Source organism: Delphinapterus leucas, chromosome 6 (genome assembly GCF_059928025.1).
Source record: "Delphinapterus leucas isolate spDelLeu-1000000601 "Yukka" chromosome 6, BTC_Dleu_Yukka2, whole genome shotgun sequence".
NCBI lineage: Eukaryota > Metazoa > Chordata > Mammalia > Artiodactyla > Monodontidae > Delphinapterus > Delphinapterus leucas.
This window is the reverse complement of record NC_143134.1, coordinates 19,783,423-19,803,427: the sequence shown is the minus strand read 5'-3', so window position 1 is coordinate 19,803,427 and position 20,005 is coordinate 19,783,423. Positions and strand designations below refer to the sequence as shown.

At 39.0% G+C, this 20,005-nt stretch overlaps 1 protein-coding gene across 8 annotated transcripts in view; it reads left to right on the top strand.

Annotated features, from left to right (window-relative positions):
• PPP2R2A (protein phosphatase 2 regulatory subunit Balpha) overlaps positions 1–20,005 on the top strand; it is an 82,966-nt gene that overhangs the window by 18,354 nt on the left and 44,607 nt on the right. For 3 of the 8 annotated variants that reach the window (XM_089912786.1, XM_089912787.1, XM_089912785.1), the window contains one exon: positions 19,503–19,641. The exons of 4 other annotated variants lie outside the window; for them this stretch is intronic. In XM_089912786.1, the coding sequence (XP_089768912.1) occupies positions 19,626–19,641 (16 nt within the window). In that variant the 5' untranslated portion in view covers positions 19,503–19,625. Of the gene's footprint in view, positions 1–1,698; positions 19,642–20,005 lie in introns of those variants that run through there. One more of the 8 variants, XM_022595025.3, reaches the window with a different exon arrangement.

Sequence of the window (20,005 nt, the reverse complement as noted above, 5' to 3'; positions counted from 1 at the left end):
TGACAGGCAAAGGAAGGCCAAAGTAAGGAAACAAACATTTGAGAACTACTGTGTGTTTTCTTATCTGTAAATGGGGGTAATTAATAGACTTGCCTTGTTATTCAGAGGATTAAATGTATGTGCGTGCTTAGTTTTGACACATAATAAGTGCTCAGAAAATTTAGTAGGTGCAGTTATTTAGTTACGTAATGCTAGCAGATTAACAATTAACAGAAGAATAAAAGCCTATATGAGCCCATAAATTAAAAAAAATCTAGTTGGTTTTGAAATTTGGGGCAGGTTACAGGCACTTTCAGTAAGTGTATGTTGCATTAATGAATACAACTGTAGTTTGCTTGGGTTAGGAATTTGGGAAATCCAAAGACAGAAGTGGGAAGATTAATTTCATCAGGATTGGGGTCAGGCTGGGGTTTGGCACTTTGCCAATTCATTTGACTAATTTAAAATTAATGTGTGGCAAAATAAACTCAAAATGGATTAAAGACCTAAATAAACTCAAAATGGATGAAAGACCTAAATGTAAGACCCAGATACTATAAAACTCTTAGAGGAAAACATAGGCAGAACACTCTATGACATACATCACAGCAAGATCCTTTTTGACCCACCTCCTAGAGAAATGGAAGTAAAAACAAAAATAAACAAATGGGACCTAATGAAACTTAAAAGCTTTTGCACAGCCAAGGAAACCATAAACAAGACGAAAAGACAACCCTCAGAATGGGAGAAAATATTTACAAACGAAGCAACTGACAAAAGATTAATCTCCAAAATATACAAGCAGCTCATGCAGCTCAATATCAAAAAACAAACAACCCAATCCAAAAATGGGCAGAAGACCTCAATAGACATTTCTCCAAAGAAGATATACAGATGGCCAACAAACACATGAAAGGATGCTCAACATCACTAATCATTAGAGAAATGCAAATCAAAACTACAATGAGGTATCACCTCACACCGGTCAGAATGGCCATCATCAAAAAATCTACAAACAGTAAATGCTGGAGAGGTTGTGGAGAAAAGGGAACCCTCTTGCACTGTTGGTGGGAATGTAAATTGATACAGCCACTATGGAGAACAGTATGGAGGTTCCTCAAAAAAACTAAAAATAGAACTACCATATGACCCAGCAATCCCGCTACTGGGCATATACCCTGAGAAAACCATAATTCAAAAAGAGTCATGTACCACAATGTTCATTGCAGCACTATTTCCAATAGCCAGGACATGGAAGCAACCTAACTGTCCATCAACAGATGAATGGATAAAGAAGATGTGGCCCATATATACAATGGAATATTACTCAGCCATAAAAAGAAGTGAAATTGAGTTATTTGTAGTGAGGTGGATGGACCTAGAGTCTGTCATACAGAGTGAAGTAAGTCAGAAAGAGAAAAACAAATACCATATGCTAAGACATATATATGGAATCTAAAAAAAAAAAAAAAAAAAAGGTTCTGAAGATCCTAGCGGCAGGACAGGAATAAAGACGCAGACGTAGAGAATGGACTTGAGGACACGGGGAGGGAGAAGGGTAAGCTGGGACGCAGTAAGAGAGTGGCATGGACATGTATACACTACCAAATGTAAAATAGATAGCTAGTGGGAAGCAGCCACATAGAACAGGGAGATGAGCTCGGTGCTTTGTGACCACCTAGAGAGGGTGGGATAGGGAGGGTGGGAGGGAGATGCAAGAGGGAGGGGATATATGTATACATATAGCTGATTCACTTTGTTGTACAGCAGAAACTAACACAACAATGTAAAGCAATTATACTCCAGTAAAGAAGTTTAAAAAAAAATGTGGGGCAACAAAATTTCAAGCTTTTTTTTTTTAATTTTTAATTTTTTGCATCTTCCCATTTTTCTCAAGTTCCTCCAGTGTTTTGTTCTTTCCTGTGATTGTGTACTCTACATCTTCTCTCAGGAATAATATAATTCGGGAGTGAGGGGGAACTTGGAACAGGCAGTAGAGCCCAAAGCATCCTTCACCATTAGTTTCATTTTCCCTGAGCAGGTAAGAGTGGAGTTTGGGACACCTGAAGGTGTGATATCAGGAAAATCCCGTTACAGGTATTGACCCCTAATTACTGAGGCTCTAAAAAAGCCCTATCGGGTATCCCCCGCCCCAATCTAAGGCAACATTATAAGTACATTATTCTTTTATATTATAAGTATTTTCCCACTCTTCTTTCCTCCACTCCTCAGCTGTTTCTATGATGATCTGAATGCTTTACCAAACCTTGAGTAGGCTGACGAGTATATGGATAGCTCATAAAAAAGGCGTCTGAAGAGAAAGCAAGTTTTACCAGTGAGCACCCTATTTCTCTCCTCCATTCCTTATTCAGAGGTGTGCTGTTTTGTTGTCAGAGGGATGGTGTTAGCCCAATACAGGTACTTCTCAAGCTTTATGTGCTTACGAATTTCCTGGGAATCTTGTTAAAATGGAGATTATGATTCTGCATGTAGATCTCGGGTGGAGCCTATGATTTTGCACTTCTAACCAGCTCCAATGACGGCCGTGTTGTTGCTGCTGCTGCTGCTCTGGTGGTCTGCGGTCCACACTGAGCGCCAAGGCAGTTTATAGCCTTTTTTAGGGGAAGGGGAACAGGTACGGTAGTCTCTTAATTCTTTTACTCAGCATTTCTGACATACTGAATAGATCCATTGTGCTCTTCTCACATCAGTTAACAGTTGTTCAATAAATGAATAAACACCTCCTGGGAAGCTTTGTACTAGCTGTTAAAAGAACAGCTTGCATCGTAGTACACTACACTTTAGGCATCCCTAATTGTTAGGTTAAATCCGTGTTTGCAAGTTCAGTTTAGCGCAGGCCAAGATCTTGCTATACTTATAGGCTTGCTTTTGCTAAATTGCTTTTATAAGTAGATTGTCCCCCAGTGCTGTGAAAAGGATGAGTTCAAGAAGTGAAATCTTAACTCCTTAATTGGTTGTTTCATAATCTCTAACACAGGTTTCAATAAGTATAAATGACTAACCTTTTAATTTTTATGTTTGTGATTCTTCTGTTTGTTTCATTAGCCTTGAGTGACCTTTTCAGTCTCCAGTAAGGCTTTCTGCCTCCCCGGCCACCTAATCTTAGTTTTGTTTTAGGCTGATTTTCATTTTATCCGTATAGCTCATGTACATAACTTAACAAGTCATTAGTTTCAAAATGCTTTTGAGGAAGATTAATAGTTTTCTGTCCCTCCTCACCTATCCTCACCTTGACTCCCCTTCAGACTCTTCTTGCAGTTTCTTCTGGTATTTGTTTTCCTGTTTCTAGGGAGATGCTCATACAGCTCTTTATCAATTTTAGACATCCTCAGGTATAAATAGTAGCTATGAATTGAGCTCTCTTCTGCCCCTCTTACTGCTCCTGCTCTGTTTCCTCAGGATGGTTGTACCATTATTATTGTTTAAACCAATGTTAGAGTGAGTTTAAACAGGCTGAATAATGCCTCCCTCCCCCTCCCAAAAGAAGATACCCACTTTGTAACCCTGGGAATGAGTGAATATTATATGACGAAGGGATTTGAGATGTGATTAAATTAAGGATTTTTTTGAGATAGGGAGGTTATTTGGGCTTATCCTCCTAGGCCTTAAATGTAATCACAAGGGTACTTGTAAGGAAAAGAGGAGGAGATAAGAAGATCTGAGGAGGAAGGAGTAGATGTGACACCAGAAGCAAGAGGTTGAAGTGAAGCAAGGAAAGGATTACAAGCCAAGGAATGCAGGTGGTCTCCAGAAGCTCAAAAAAGGCAAGAAACCATATTCTTTCATAGAGTCTCTAGAAGGAGCTAGCCTAGCCAATACCTTTAGTCCAGTGAAACTGATTTTGGACTTCTGGCTTCCAGAACTGTAAGCAAATACATTTTTGTTGTGTTAAGCCACCAAATTTATGGTAATTTGTTACAGCGGTCATAGGAAACAAATACAAAAGTAGACATTATTATGTCCATATAAATACTATTCACACTGCCAGGTAATGAATTATGATTATATCCTTTCTGCTATAACATTGTTTTTTCTAGGGATAATAATTACTGTGTTTTTCCATCTGTTTTTGTTTTTTTGTTTTAATCTACCATCACTGTTTTCTTTCTACACCTTTCAGTAGCTTTTCAGTATAGTTTTCTACATGGTCAAAAGAATCAGGTAATCGATTATTTTCTCTCCCCTCGACCCCTGGAGTTCTCCATCATGCTGTTTCAGTCTGAAGTGATTTGCTTCATTTTCTGTGAATCTATCACTGAATCACCCTCAAATCCTCTGACAGGAGACTAGCTCTCCTGACAGTGTTTTGAAGCACATTGGATGTTCTACCAGTTTCACTTTTGCCTTGAGCTCTGTCCCTCTGATACTCTGGGTGTTTTCTAAGTTTATTGCTTAGCCTTGGGATTTTCCTTTGTTCTTATCATTTTCACATCACCATCGTGGGAACTCCTTTTGCCTTTCCTGTGTTGGATCTCCTTGTTCCTGGATGCCATGTTTTTTTCTTTCTTGGTTTACTCCCTCATTTTAGTGGTGTACAGCATCTGGTATGTCATGAGAAAGATTTCATGGGTGGTAGTTTTTGAGATCTCACCTGCTTGGAAAAGATGTCTTTATTCTGCCTTCACACTTTTGGGTTTGGCTGGTTATTAGAAATCATTTTTCCTCAGAATTTGGAAGGCATTTCTTCTGTCTGCTACTGTCCAGTGTTGCATTTGAGAAGCCTGTTGCTATTCTGTAGCACACTATTTTTTTTTCCTCTCTGGACAATGTGCTATGGTGTGAGTCTTTTTCGTTAGTTGGGCCAATACGCGTTGGCCCCTTTAAACTTGCAGATTCATTTCCTTTAGTTTTTTTCTTCTCTGTTTGTTTCTGGAACCCCTAATATGTGAATCTTGGACTTTCTGCATTGATCCTCTAGTTTTTGTGGGGGTGTTTTCCCTTCTATTTTCCATCATCTTTACATTTTGTTCTTTCTGGGAGAGTTCCTCAGTTTTGTTTCCAACTCTTTCACTGATTTTTCCAATTTCAGTTATTATATTTTTAAAAGCTTTTTGTGGAGTATTCCTTTTTCAGCAACCTTTGTTTTGTAGACGGAGTATCTTTGAGAAGATCAATCTAATCTTGGCATTCCATTTCCTTTGAGTTCCTTTGACAGCGAATCAGCTGGTGGGCTCACTGTAAGGTGATGAGCCGGGGATTCTCAGCGTCTCAACAGAAGGAACACTTTCAGAGGCAGGTGTGTGTGTGGGGTGTCATATCTTAAGCCTGGCTGCTGGCATCCTGAGAGCCAGGAAGGTCAGCTCATTGCTGAGTATGCATCCTTTCACTTGATCTCGTTTTCAGTTTGGTACTTTGCCTTCAGCTCCAACCGATATCTTCTCTGGCTCAGTTTCTTCAGAAACTAAACAGCTCTCTCCTCGAGTGTAGGACTTCTCTGCATCTTATGTAGATGTTTCAACCAGTAGCCTTGTTTTGAGCCCCATGTCTCACTGTTGTCCTGTGCTGGCCCCTTGCATGGTCTGCGGTCTGCGGGGTGAATCTCCTGGTCTGTGGGGTGAATCTCCTCGTCTCTTCTTGGCAACCCCCTCCACGTGCTTTTAGTTTTCAGTTTCCTTTATTTTGCTAAGTTACCTGCTTTCCATTTTCCAGCACATTTGTTATTGTCCTCTGCTGTTTCCCTACATGTTCCTTTGTTCTTATTGTCTTAAACTGTTTTTATTCATTTATTGTCATTTTAGTGGGATCTAAAGGGAAGAGTTAAATGAAGTGTTTGGAATCTCCATGTTTAACAGGTAGATCAATAAATATAGTTCTGTTTCCTTCATGTGGCAGGACACTTGGTAATCACTCTGCCATGGAACAGGAGAATTCACAGAATTCATATTTATAATTCTTTTAATGTAAAGGTAGACTTAATTGTTTTCTCATATTTAAATTCTAACGTTGTGTACTATTATTCTCCATATACTATAAACCTTGGAAAATTGTGGAATCTTTCCCCCAATTAGAGCAAAAAATGAGATAAATTAAAGTAAAAGACACTATTTTCAAACCAAATTTTAGACATTAAGGAATCAGCCAAAAGGAGTGAGTTTTTAAAAAATTTACTCTTATAATTTTTAAACTTTGAAGTGTATTTCGATACATTAAACTCTGCAAGGACCAGGTCCTTGCTGTGCTGCCTTCAGCATCTGCAGCAGTGTCTGCATCCGTAGTAGAAGCTCATGAGCCATTTGTTGACTGAATGCACATGTGAAATTGTTCACATCTTTAAAATGTCAAGAGAAAGCTTGAGCTTTATTAAATATTAATGACTTTTAAGGGTTTTTTTTCTACTTCTAAAATCACTTTTAATTAGTTGAAATGTTTGTCCCAAAGTGAATAAAAAAAGATTATAGTCAGTTACTGATTGCAGGGCAACTAAGTTCATAATTTTCTACTGGGAACATCACTTATTCCTGAAACCAAAACAGAATTAAGGGAGTAATAATTTTTCTCTCTTTTTATCAGGAGCACTCATCCCCTGATATTAGTACTATACCATTTGTATACTTAGTTACCAGGCTGCCTCTGCCTACCTCTGAGATCTTTTCTGTCGTCTCCTCCTTGTGTTCCATGAACATACACATACACAGTCTTGTTCTTGTTGAAGGCTTTCAACTTGCCTTTTTAACCTGGAATGTACATTACCCAAATTTTTGCATGGCCTTACTACCAGTGTAAGTTAACTCAAGTCCCCTCCCAACCCCAAAGTACACTCAGTGTTATCTGCTTTTTTTCCTCTTTTTCACCCGCATTATTATTTGAAATAATCTTATTTATTGTTTGCTTGCTTATTATAGGCTTTCTCTCAAGTTTAAAGTTTTCACGCATGAGGCATTGAACTCTATTTCTACCACTTTATTCTTAGCATCTTGAATAATCTCAGGCACGTAACAGTATTTGGCGCACTCAGTGGGCATTTTGTAATTATTTGTTGAAAGGGTATATAAATTGTGCAGCGTTGGGCTTCCCTGGTGGCGCAGTGGTTGAGAGTCTGCCTGCCGAGGCAGGGAACACGGGTTCGTGCCCCGGTCCGGGAAGATCCCTCATGCCGCGGAGCGGCTGGGCCCGTGAGCCACGGCCGCTGAGCCTGCGCGTCCGGAGCCTGTGCTCCGCAACGGGAGAGGCCACAACAGTGAGAGGCCCGCGTACAATCAAAAAAAAAAAACAACCCAATAAATTAATAAATTGTGCAGCGTGTTTTCACATGTCATCCCATTTATTTAAACATATATAAAACTTCAGTGTTTTATTTTACTAAATGTATATACTAGTTTTTTAAAACAAAAGAAAATAACAGCCAGCTAAAGAAGTTAATAGCATTCATATCATTCTTCTCAGTTTTGTGAACCAGTAAAATGAGGCCCAGAAATGTACCCTGAGTCACACAAGCTATTATAGACCAAGCTGCTGTAAAAGATCCAAATACCCCGTGGTTCCCCAAATTGGAAGCTTATTTCTCTCATGTAAGCCACCAGTGGTAGGGAGGAGTTGGAAATGGATAAGCTGCTTTTTTCCTGGGATTATCCAGCACCCCAGGTTTTTTATGTCTTCGTCTTTACTCTTCCGTAGCGTATTGCTCTTATCTGCATGGCCAGATCTGGTTCACATCTGTGTTCAGCCCCTGGGAGGGAGACAAAGAGAGGAGGACAAGGAGCTGCTTTTTAAGGATGTACCGTGGAAACTTTACACTTGTATCCCGTTGTTCAGAACTTGGTCACATGGCCTTAGAAGAGCCCAAGAAATGTAACCTCTGCTTTCCTGTTAAAACTGTGTGCGTGGTTTTGCTGGGGGTGCGGATGGAGGGCCGCCCAGTGGGGAGTATCAGGGTGTTTTGTTACTAAAAGGAGAAGGGCGGAAATGGCCACTTGCAGGGTCAGTCTTAGAACTTTTTACTCAGGCCTGATGATTCCTTAGTTCAGTGCTCTTCGTACCTCATCTGCACCTAACATTAGATATCTTCTTCAAGAAATTAAAAAATGCTACTGTAACTTTCATTGTCAGATAAAATGTTGGTTAATGCAGAATGGAATAGGTTCTAGAGTAGTAACAGTTAAAATCTTCAACTTTGATTGTGTCTTGTTTGAAGTGGGGTGGAGTAGGCCTACATCTCCTTTGTAAGAGGCATGAATCCCTCTCCCCCAGTCATGGGTGCCCTATATAGATAGCTTGGTTAGAATAAGGGAGATTATCTGGTTTAGTGATGATTTGGGAGAAACATGCCAGCTTAGATCTTGGTTTTCACACTGGTTAGATAGGAAAAGGCCAATCTGGCTTTTTTTTTTTTTTCCATTATAGGTGGCTTCATAGTTTTAGGACTAAGCTAAATGTGAAATGAGGTCAGACAGATAATATTAGATCTATACAATGAAATATGATGAGCTCTCTGCTGGGGGCAGGAACCAGAGGGGTGGTTCCCTGAAAGGCTTTGCAACCCATTTGAAAAGAAACCCAGAGAGGAGAGAGCTTCCTTTTTTGCTGCCATTGTACGAGAATGTATCTGGAGTTGCTATATTCCCTCTATCCCTTCCTTTTCCAACTTTTATTTTGAAAAATTTTAAGCCCACAAAGAAATTGAAAAATAAATATGATGATAACCATTCTTTATTTTACTTATATTCACCAGTTGTAAACATTTTGCCACATTTGCTTTATCTATACCTGTACTCTGGCCTCTAAATTTTTTGAAAGTAAATTGGAAGCAGCATGATGCTTTACCCCTAAATAACTCAGCTTTTATCTCTTAAGAACAAGAATATTCTCTTACACAGCCACAGTAACATTATGATACCCAAGTAATTTAGCATTAATTCAGAAATGTTCTCTATTACACTGTCCATTTTTAAACTTCTCCAACTGACACAAAAACTGTCCTTAAAAAATATATATATATATATATTTTTTTTTCAATTCAGGATCCAACCAAAGCATTCTGTTAATTTTGAAGAGTCAGAGCTTGTTATAAAATATCTCACTTTCTGGATTTCACCAATTGTTTCCTCATAATTAAATCCATGTTAAACATTTTTGACAAGACATATTACATAAGAGTACATAGAGTGTGCTTCCTGGTGCGTCACATCATGTAATAAATTTGTCCTGTTATTGATGATTGATCTCTTGGTCATGTAGTATATACTAGATCTCTCAAAAAAGGCCCTTTTCCCTCCTTTGTAATTAATAAGTGAATCACTGATGGTCCTTGCCTGAGGCAGTTATTACACTGGTGGATGCAGAATGGTGATCTTCTAATTTCCCAACTCTTTTCCTTTTTAGTGTCAATGTGGACTTGTAGGTTCTTTTTTGTTCCATGTATTAACAATCTATTAATGCCACCCAATCTGTTAATGCCACCATTTCTTTTGATGCTCAAATTGTCCTAAATTTGGCCAGTGAGAGACCCATCAAGTCTCTTCCCTTTACGTGTCCCAGTCAGTCTTTTAATATTCCCTATTCTTTTGACACAAGATGTTTCCAGTTGTACTTTTTCCCCCACCATACTAGGAATTATTTTTCTAAGAAATTTTGTGTTCTTTTAGTAGAGAATGTTATTTGGAAACCATCATATGTACTAAGTGTATTCTTTACTGCTGGAATATCTTTATTCCTAGGCCCTGTCATTTTTTTCTAGACAGAACTAGGAAATTAAAAGGCGTATTTGTTTTGGCCACACTGTGAGGCATTCGAGATCTTAGTTCCCCAACCAGGGATCAAACCCGTGCCCCCTGCATTGGGAGTGCGGAGTCTTAACCACCGGACCTCCAGGGAAGTCCTAGGTTTTGTTTTTAAATCGTGAGTTCATATAGGATGAACTACAGTACGTTGTTTTATCAAGAGATAAACTGCAAGAAAAAAAATAGAGGGGGAACCTATAGATTAAAAAAACTTAAAGGATGTATCAATCCATTGTAGTTTGAAAACCGTATTGGATCATAATTCAGGTAGTTAAACTTTTTTTTTTGACGCAAGACAATTGGAAATTTGAACATATACTGGATATTTGATATTTGTAATACTGATTATTTTTAGCTGTGATAAAGTACTATTGATTTTTTTCAGGTATGGTGTATGGCTATATTCAAAGTGGTGGTCTTATCTTTTAGAGATAACTTCTGAAATATTTAAGGGTGAAATAATTTGATATCTGGGATGTGCAAAAAATAATATGGGATGACTTTATGGATGAAACAAGATTGGCCATGAGTTTGTGCTTGCTGAAGCTGGGTACGTGGGAATTTGTTATACTATGCTCCTCTACCTACTTTCATATATGATTGAAATACTCTGTCATAAGATTTTTAAAATACCAGTTTATACTGATAGGCCAATTTCGATGGACTACCACAGAGTTCTTCCTTACCTCTCCCATTCTGTATTTATATCTTTTTTCTCCCACACTGAGAACTCTAGATCCCAACCCTGTAGCTATCTTTTGTCAGAATGTAAAGATGAAAAGAACCTGGATCTTTAATTAAATAAGCTGGTGAATTAACTAACATTGGATTTAATTGCCCTACCTTGGAATTTCTTATGGGAGATAACTAATTTATTGTGATAAAATATACATAAGTTTACTGTTTTAACCATTTTTCTGTATACAGTTCAGTGGCATTAAGTACATGACACATTATGGTGCAACCTTCGCCACCATCCATCTCCAGAACTTTTTTTCATCTTACCAGACTGAAACTCCATACCTATTAAATGGTAACTCCCCAGTTCTCCCCTTTCCCAGCCCCTGGTAACTCCCATTCTACTTTCTGTCTCTGTGAATCTGACTACTCTAGGTACCTAATAAGAGTGGAATTATACAGTGTTTGTTCTTTTGTGACTGGCTTATTTCACTTAACATGCCCCTCGTCTTTGTCTATTCAGGCTGCCGTAACAAACTACCAGAGACTGGGTGGCTTAAATAACAATTTATTTCTCACAGTTCTTAGAAGTCCAAGATGAAGGCACCAGCAGATTCTGTGTCTGGTTCACAGATTGCTGTCTTCTCACTGTGTCCTCACATGGCACAAGGGGAGAGAGAGCTCTTTGGGGCCTCTTTTATAAGGGCACACTAATCCCATTCATGAAGGCCCTACCCTCATGACCTAATCACCTCCCAGAGGTCTCACCTCCTAGTGATCATCACACTGAGGGTTAGGATTTCAACATACGAATTTTGGGGGCCGGGGGGACAGAAACGTTCCATCTATAACAGTCCTCAGAGCTCATCCATGTTGTATGTCGCACGTGTCAGAATTTCTTTCCTTTTTAAGGCTGAATAGTCATTGTATGTATATACCATTTTGTTTATCCAGTTCATCTGTCATGCACGTTTGGGTTGTTTCTACCTTTTGGCTCTTGTAAATAGCACTGCTTTGAGCACTGGTGTTCAAATATCTGTTCAAGTCTGTGCTTTGAATTCATTCGAGTGTATACCCAGAATTGCAATTGCTGGATCATAAGATAATTCTGTTTTTAACTTTTGAGGAATTGCCGTACTATTTTCCATAGTGGCTGCACCATTTTAATTCCCACCAGCAATGTTGTACAGGGTTTCAATTTCTCCATATCCTTACTTACACTAGTTATTTTCTGTTTTTGTTTTTGATAATAGCCATCCTCATGGATGTCAAGTGGATTTGATTTACACTGTGGTTTTGATTTACATGTCCATGATGATTAGTTATACCGAGCAAATCTTCATGTGTTTATTGACCACTTGTATATCTTTAGAGAAATGTCTTTTCAGGTCCTTTGCCTGTCTTAAAATTGGGGATTTTTTTGTTGTTTATCTGTAGGAATTCTTAATATATGCTGGATATTAATCCCTTATATGATTATGATTTGCATGTTTTTCTCTCATTCCATGTGTTGCCTTTTCACTCTGTTACTTGTGTCCTTTGCACCAAAGGTTTTAATTTTGGTGAACTTCAATTTATTTTTTCTTTTTTTGCCTGTTTTTCAGTGTCATATTCAAGAAATCATTGCCACATCCAGTGCCATGATGCTTTTTCCCCTGTGTTTCTTCTAAGAGTTTTATAGTTTTAGGTGTTTTGAAAAATTTATTTATTTAATTTATTTATTTTTGGTTGTGTTGGGTCTTCCTTGCTGTGCGCGGGCTTTTTCTAGTTGCGGCGAGTGGGGGCTACTCTTTGTGGCGGTGCCTGGGCTTCTCACTGCGGTGGCTTCTCTTATTGCAGAGCACGGGCTCTAGGCCCGCAGGCTTCAGTAGTTGTGGCATGTGGGCTCAGTAGTTGTGGCCCACGGGCTCTAGAGCGCAGGCTCAGTAGTTGTGGTGCATGGGCTTCGTTGCTCCGTGGCACGTGGGATCTTCCCGGACCAGGGCTCGAGCCCGTGTTCCCTGCATTGGCAGGCAGATTCTTAACCACTGCGCCACCAGGGAAGTCCTAGTTTTAAGTCTTATGTTGAGGTCTTTGATCCATTTTAAGTCAGTTTTTGTAAATGGTATAAGGTATGAGTCCAACTTCATTCTTTTACACGTGGATATCCAATTTTTCCAACACCAGGTGTTGAAAAGACCTTGTCAGCATTTCACCATGTGTGGAAGGGTCACGTGTGATCAGATGTGGAGTAGAATAGTGTTTATTTCTGGGCTCTCTATTCCATTGGACTATATGTCTGCATTTATGCCAGTCCCAGACTGTTGATTTCTTAGCTTCATAGTAACTTTTGAAATCAGGAAGTGTAAGACTTCCGACTTTGTTCTTTTTCAAGATTGGTCTGGCTTTTCAGGTCCCTTGACATTCCACGTGAATTTTAGGATGAATTTTTTTATTTCTGAAAAAAACATCATCAGGATATTGATAGGGATTACATCGAGTCTGTAGAACACTTTGGGTAATATTGAACAATATTAACTATTAACTCTCCCAATCCATGAACATGGGATGTCTTTCCAGTTATGTTTTTAATTTCTTTCAGTAACGTTTTGTAGTTTTCCTTGTGTAAGTCTTTCACTTCATTTATTAAGTTTATTCTTAAATATTTTATTCTTTTTGATACTATTGTAAAAGGAATTTCCTTTTTGTATTGCTCATTTTTAATATATAGAAATGCCACCGATTTTTGTGCATTGGTTTTGTATCCTACAACTTTGCTAAGATAACAAGTAATTTTATTCCTTAAATGAAGTGCTAAAATGTTTGAAAATGCCGTTTGACTCAGAACATATCACCTAGAAATCTGTTGAGATCAGATACAGGGTTAAGCCTCAGGCACTGTGCCTTTTGTGTCTGTACAGGATGGTTGCTTGTGTAGGTTAGATCCTGTGCAGCAGTATGTGGTGGCCTTGTGTCTACTTAACGTATTTCTTAATTCTGTTTTCCACATATTCATCAGCAGAAGACAAAGAACCTGAATTCCGATTATCCAGCACCAGAGTATCACATCAGAAAATTTGTTGACATCTGATTGAGTTTTTGTTGATTCTCTTCCTACCCACTTTATTAGTATGCTAAGGAAATAGGGTGAATAAATTATCTTCCTGGGAATGAGGGTGGGGTATAGGAATAATACAGTATAGGAAAATATTTTTTTATTGTTAAACCAAAAATGGGTATTTTCGTTTGTGAGTGAGGATGCTGTTGGTGTTTTTTACTTCAGATTTGTCTTTTAAGTGTTATGTCCATCTCATAGTGCTAGGTGCCCCCTGCTGGACACATAGTGGTAGAGGCTTCTTTACAATGCTCTGATTAGTTCATCCTGCTGAGCAGCTGTGTGTGTGATTCCTCTAAAGATAATGTTAAAGCGTTTCTGTGTTAAGTTTTCTAATTAGTCACATCTTAAACTGAACTAAGTTTGGTGACACTGCATTTTTTAGAAATCATCAAAATTTAGTTATTTAAATTACCATAGTAGAATATATCTTGGGAACTGGTGTAGATTGAAACGTCTTTGTTTTATCCAACAACAGGATTGAATTATATGACTAAGAAAACCAGCAAGTATTTCCTGTCATATTTATCAAAACAGAGTCTTTGAAGGAGTGTGTAAAGTGCTTTACTTAAACAAATCGCTGTGTTGACTTCCAGTGGAGGATGATGATCTAAGCCCATGTGTTAAAACAAACAGACAAACACACTGAAATGACCAAGAAGCATAATGGGGAGAGTTCAGTTTCCTTGGAAACCCTGGAAGAGTGCCGTAACAAAACTAAAAAGAATTTTGGCAGGAGACGGTACAGATGAGAAACATAATGAGGGAAGTCCTTATTAGCTGACTTGGATTCATTTATGTGGTTGAGAATCCCTCCTGGGGTGTGACTAAAGGAACCTACCTTGAGCAGCCAGAGCTAGAGTTGAAGGTGGTTCATGGGGCAGTTCATTGGTGAGGTATCTTGTGCTTTGAAGCAGGGTTAAACGCTGAATGACTCAGCGTGGTTCTTACCAAGGGGAATGTGACCAGTTGAGAGGGACTGGCTACCCAGGGTTGTAGGAGAGAGACTAACCATGAAGCACAATGTTAAAACTCCCTGCTCTAAAGCTTCCTTCTCTGGCCTTGTAGTCCTGCTTCCTGACCACATATTGCTGAATTGATAAGCTGACTAAGGGTAATGTGTGGCAGACAGCCTCTAAGATGGCCCCCAGTGACCCCTGCCCCCCACTTATGTCCTTGTGTACTCATGTCCCTCCCCTTGAGTATGGCCAGACCTAGTGACTTGCTTCCACAAGTGTGGCAAAGTGATGGGATGTCACTTTCAAGGTTAGGTTACAACAAAGCTTTGGCTTCCACCAAAGCCTTTTGGGCGGCCCTGTCATTTGCTCTGAGGGAAGCTATCTCCCACTTTGTGAGCTTCCCTGTGGAGCTCATGTGGGCCAGCAGCCCTTGAAGACCCGATGCCTGCCAGCAGCCGTGTGTGTGGGCTTGGTTTGCAAGCAAACCCTCCCCCACCAGCCCTCATCAAGTTTGGAGATGGCAGGTGCCCTGTCTGACACATTGCTGCCTTTTGAGAGATCCTGAGTGAGATGCACCCAGCTAAGCCACACTCAGATTCCTGATCCACGGGAACTGTGAGATAATACTTGTTCACTGTTTTAAGCTGCTAAATTTGGGAATTTGGGGTAATTTGTTAGGCAGCAGTTGAGAACTAATACAGGAAGTAACAATGTAAACATCTCCCTATCCCCAAAGATTTGAACTTGGTTCTAAATGTTTTTTGATTGAACCCAACACAGTTCCCAATATTGCATAAACATAGACCTTTCTCTTTAAAGTTGAATACACAAGAAGATAGACACAGATGCAGTCTAAGAGAAGGTGGCAGACTTACTGCAAGAAACAAGAGAAGACATTGAAATTTAAAGAAGAACTAATTAATATTCTGAAGGAGACTCTTGAGCATTTGAAGAAAAAGTATCAGAGAGCAGAAAAAGGAATTCTTAAGTGAAATATGTGATTCTTAACTGTTGACTCTTTGGAGGCAGGAAGCAGCAGGGCTGTAGAAATACTCTTGCAATTCAGAGGAAAATATAAGATGAATATTATAGACAAAAACACAAGAAATACAAATAATAGATTCCATGTAGAGTAAAAGTTCAGAGTGAGAGGTCAGAGAGAACAGATCAAAAGGGCTCAGGGAATATATTTATTGAGCACTTACTATGTGCCACGTGTTTGGCAAGTTGAAACTCATTTAAAAACCTCTATACAACTTCCATGTGGAAGGGTCTGTTAATACACTTCTTTTACAGATAACTTAAGTGCATACCAAGCAAAATAAATGGGATCCACACCTAGAAATAGCCTAGTGGATTTCTAAATTTTAAGATGTGGAAATAAGTAGTACAAGTATTGAGACAAGAAACAGGTGACTGGCAAAGGAAGGTATATCAAGTAGACATTGTGTTTGTCTTCTGTATGCTAGAGCTGTCCAGTTAGTGGTAGCCACTAGCCATGTGTAGCTGTTAAACTTAATTAAAATAAATTCGTCCTCTCACTGCTGGCCGTTCAAGTGCTCAGTAAATAGCTACATGTGGCTAGTGGCTACCATGTTGAACAGTGTAGAATAGAACATTTCTGTGATCACAGAAGGTTTTGTTGAACCATGCTGTGCTAAAAGACAGTGAGTGGAGTGCCATGTAGAAAACTTTGAGGAAAAAACTGTGTAAACTGAGAATCTTAAATTGGTGAAACTGTCCTTCACATAGGGCAATAGAATAGCATTTTTCAGGCTTGGAATGACCCAGTGTATCACTCAAGTGCTTTTCTTGAAAAAACACTACACTCAGTATACCCAGCCCCCTGAGAAGTCAGCAACTCTGGAGCATGATGAATCACCTTCAGTGTTTGCTTAACCCTCTGTTTCCCAGAATAATCCAAGACATATAAAAGTAAGGGAAAATCTTCATCACTGTCAGACGTAAAGAGGATGCCCTTCACAAGCCAAATTTCCAACTGTCAGAGCAGTGATTTCAACCTAGACAGCTCAGTGCCAGAGCTGCTTCTCCTGATAACTGTAAAATAAAGACACAGAAAATAACTTTTATTTTAAGGACACCAACCCCCTGAAACCACTTTTGTCAAAATCACCCCCAAAATCTGCATGTCACCAGATCCAAGTTTAATTCTCAGCATTCCCTTGATTTCTCTACACTTTCGGACACAGTTCATCACTGCCTCCTTTTATTTATTCATTTATTTATTTTATTTTCTTTCTGGATGCGCTGCGTGGCATGTGGGATCTTAGTTCCCCGACCAGGGATCGAACCCCTGCCCCCTGCAGTGGCAGCGCGGAGTCCTAACCACTGGACCACCAGGGAATTCCCCATCACTGCCTCTTTTTAGAAAGACTGTCTTTGCCTGGCTTCCAGAAAAGCTCCTCTTACCTCACCAGTAGTACCGGTGCAATCTCCTTTCCTAGCTGCTTTCTCCTTTTCAGCTGATGGTGGGAGAGCCTGAAGGCTCAGTCCTCAGACCAGACCTTGTTTTCTTATCTGTACTTGCTCGCTAGGAAATCACATTTTGTCCTTAAATGCCTCTACTAATTGATGATACTCTAATTTATATCTCCTCTTCCTCCCGTAAGTTGTCAAATCTGTCTAGCTGCCTGGATGACATTTCTACATGTGTGTCTGGTCGAAATCAACACCAAAGATGTGAAAATGGAATTTTTGGCTCTTTTCTTACCCCAAACCTGCTCTTTCTTGGTGTGTCTCTCCTCAGTAAATGGCACTGACTTTCCTCCATTGGACGTGGTTCTAAAACCTTGGAATCATCCTTTGACACCTCCTGTGACACCTCTTTTGAAACCTCAGCAAGTTCTGCAGTGCTGTCTTCAGACTGTATTCTGAATTCATCCATTTCTCTGGCTGCCACCTGAGTTCAGACCATCATCATCTCTTACTCAGGCTACTGCAATAACTTATGAACCAGATGAGCACTTGAAAACATAAATTAAAAACTCTCCAATGGCTTCTTATCACTTACGACAAATCCACAGTCCTACCATGGCTTACAAGGCTGAATATGGTTTGGCCTCTGTTAAATGCTCCATCTTTTCTACCACGTTATCCTGCATTCGTCTTATCAAGTTTGGCAAACTCATTTCTGCTTAGGTCCTCTGCTTGGAATGCTTTACTTTACAAGCTTGGATGACTAATTTTGGTTTCTGCCTAAGTCGTCTCCTCAGGGAGGCTTTCTTTGACTACCCTACTGTATTTGTATAGTACTTATTAGCACTGCCCGGTACATTTTATATTTATCATTCATTTGTTTATCATATGCCCTCATCACTAGAATGTATGATCCATGAGGGCAGGGATTTTTTGGTCTGTCTTATGAACTCCCATATCCCTAGCACCTAGAAATGCTGGCATAACCTGGAGTGTCTTAACATGTATTAGATGCTCAGTAAAATATTTGTTAAAGGAATGACTCTCTTAAGAATTTGTTGAAGGAATGAGCAAAACAACAAAAATGTGCAGGATTTATAAAAAATAAGATCAGTTGTCAGAGAAATGAACTTTTAGTTCAAGTAAGTGGAGAAAAACTTTGATTCTTTTTGAGTAAGTTTCATGAAAGAAATTGCATCTTTGAAACTGGAATCGTGAAATTAATTTCAAATTATTTGAAAAATACGATTATAATTGTTTAAAAAGTATAGCAGAAACAATGAGTTGCAGTGTAAATACAACTGAAACAAGGTCAGAGAACTATCACCTAGAGCAAACTAACCTACCAGAACCGAGAAGAAAAGGATAAAAAAGGAAAAGATGAGGAAAAAGAATGTTCTGAACGAAATTACTTTTTTTATAGTAATGTATGATGTATTCCTTTTGGTTAAGAGTTTTGGTGAAATCATTCATGACATGCTCTTTTGAACTTAGCCAATGGTGCTTAGCTTTTTTCTTTTACCTGAAGTTGGACCTGCCATTTAGATGCTATTAAAGAATACCTAAAGTAAGGTAAAATATCTGTCCATTGATGGTAATAAGTACATTCAGCCAGCATGAGAACCTGGACATTATTCTTGCTTTCATCTTCAGCTCTCCACAGCTTATTAATTATCAAGCCTTGCTTTATATACTTCATAAATGAATTTTAAAGTCTGTACACTTCTGTTCCCTCTTTTGCTTCCATGCTTTAGTTTCTTCATCTGTTAAATGGATATATTAATACCACCAGCTTCATAGATTTGTTATGAAGATTAAATCCCTAACATACTGTAAGTGAATTTTAAATGTTGGCTACTTATAATATTGTTACTACACTAATACTGATTCGCTCAGGTCACTTTCATTGCTTAGCAGGATTTCTGGAGTAACTCTAGGTTTGTCTCCAGACTTCCCTCTACTTAACCTTCTCCCAATTCCCACTCCACTTCAGCCTGCGTAATCTAAGGTACATGTCTAATTGGATTACTCATATTTAAAACTCCCCAGTGGGCTTCCTTTTGTCATCAGGATAAATTCGATAACATTATTTGTATCGTATCTTAAAGTCCTCTAACCTCTTTTTCTAAATATTCTGCCTCTTTGTACCCAGTTTGTAGGTGAGCTGAAGGAATTCTATCAGAAAACAAATTTGCACTGGTTGGTTAGTGAAGTGCTTTCAGGTTTTTATAACGTGGCCATAATAATCCTAGTTTGAAAGATTTTAGGTAGATATTAATAACCAGATACCCATCTGGTTATAAAAATATTTTAATAAGGCATGCATAGATGCAGGAGCTTTGTGCAGTACTGCTTGTTTGTATAATCTCCACGAGAAACTATTTGCATTTTATTTCGATAAGGCAACCTAATGAGATGATTTGTTCAGTGGACTTACTTATGAGTCCGTTAAAAGTTGGTGAACATCTAATGAAGATGGTAACTAGGCTTCGAATGGTCAATTTAGAGCTCTACTTTCTAACATTATATATAACATTAATACACCAAGGCTTGTTTGTTAAATCACCCCTGTAGACTAAATGTATTAGCAACTGTTTATCTTTCTGTTCTTTGTTGCAGGAGGGTATTGTTCCATTCCATTTTATCCAAACATGATATCAGATTATCCAGGAACAAGTAAAAAAGAAGGGAGGCTGGTTCCAGAACACATCTCTGGAAATCACCTTATGGACCCTGACTCTCATGGCAACATTACAATGTAGGTTCTGTATGAGCATCAACAGCCAGTGGTCTTTGTTGAGCTTATCTCGTAATGTGTTCCCGGTCACTGAGTCAGAGGTTGAGAAAAGGTTATGATGAAGGCTGTGAGCACTTAAGTTGTTCTTGGAAATCATGGTAAAATCGAGGTGATATTTTGACCAAGAGACAGAAGTACAGGATCCTGTCCTCAACCAGTTGTGCTTCATTTCATCCTGAGGCCTCTTGAGTGTATCTACAAAGAAGCAGCAAGCCCGGCAGCTGCAATACTTTGTTCCCAGTTTGGGCTTTAGCCTCAGGCTCCTGGGAGCTCAGCTGGACCATTTGGGGAACTTTTTTTTTACCTAGGCTAGGTTGATTCACTG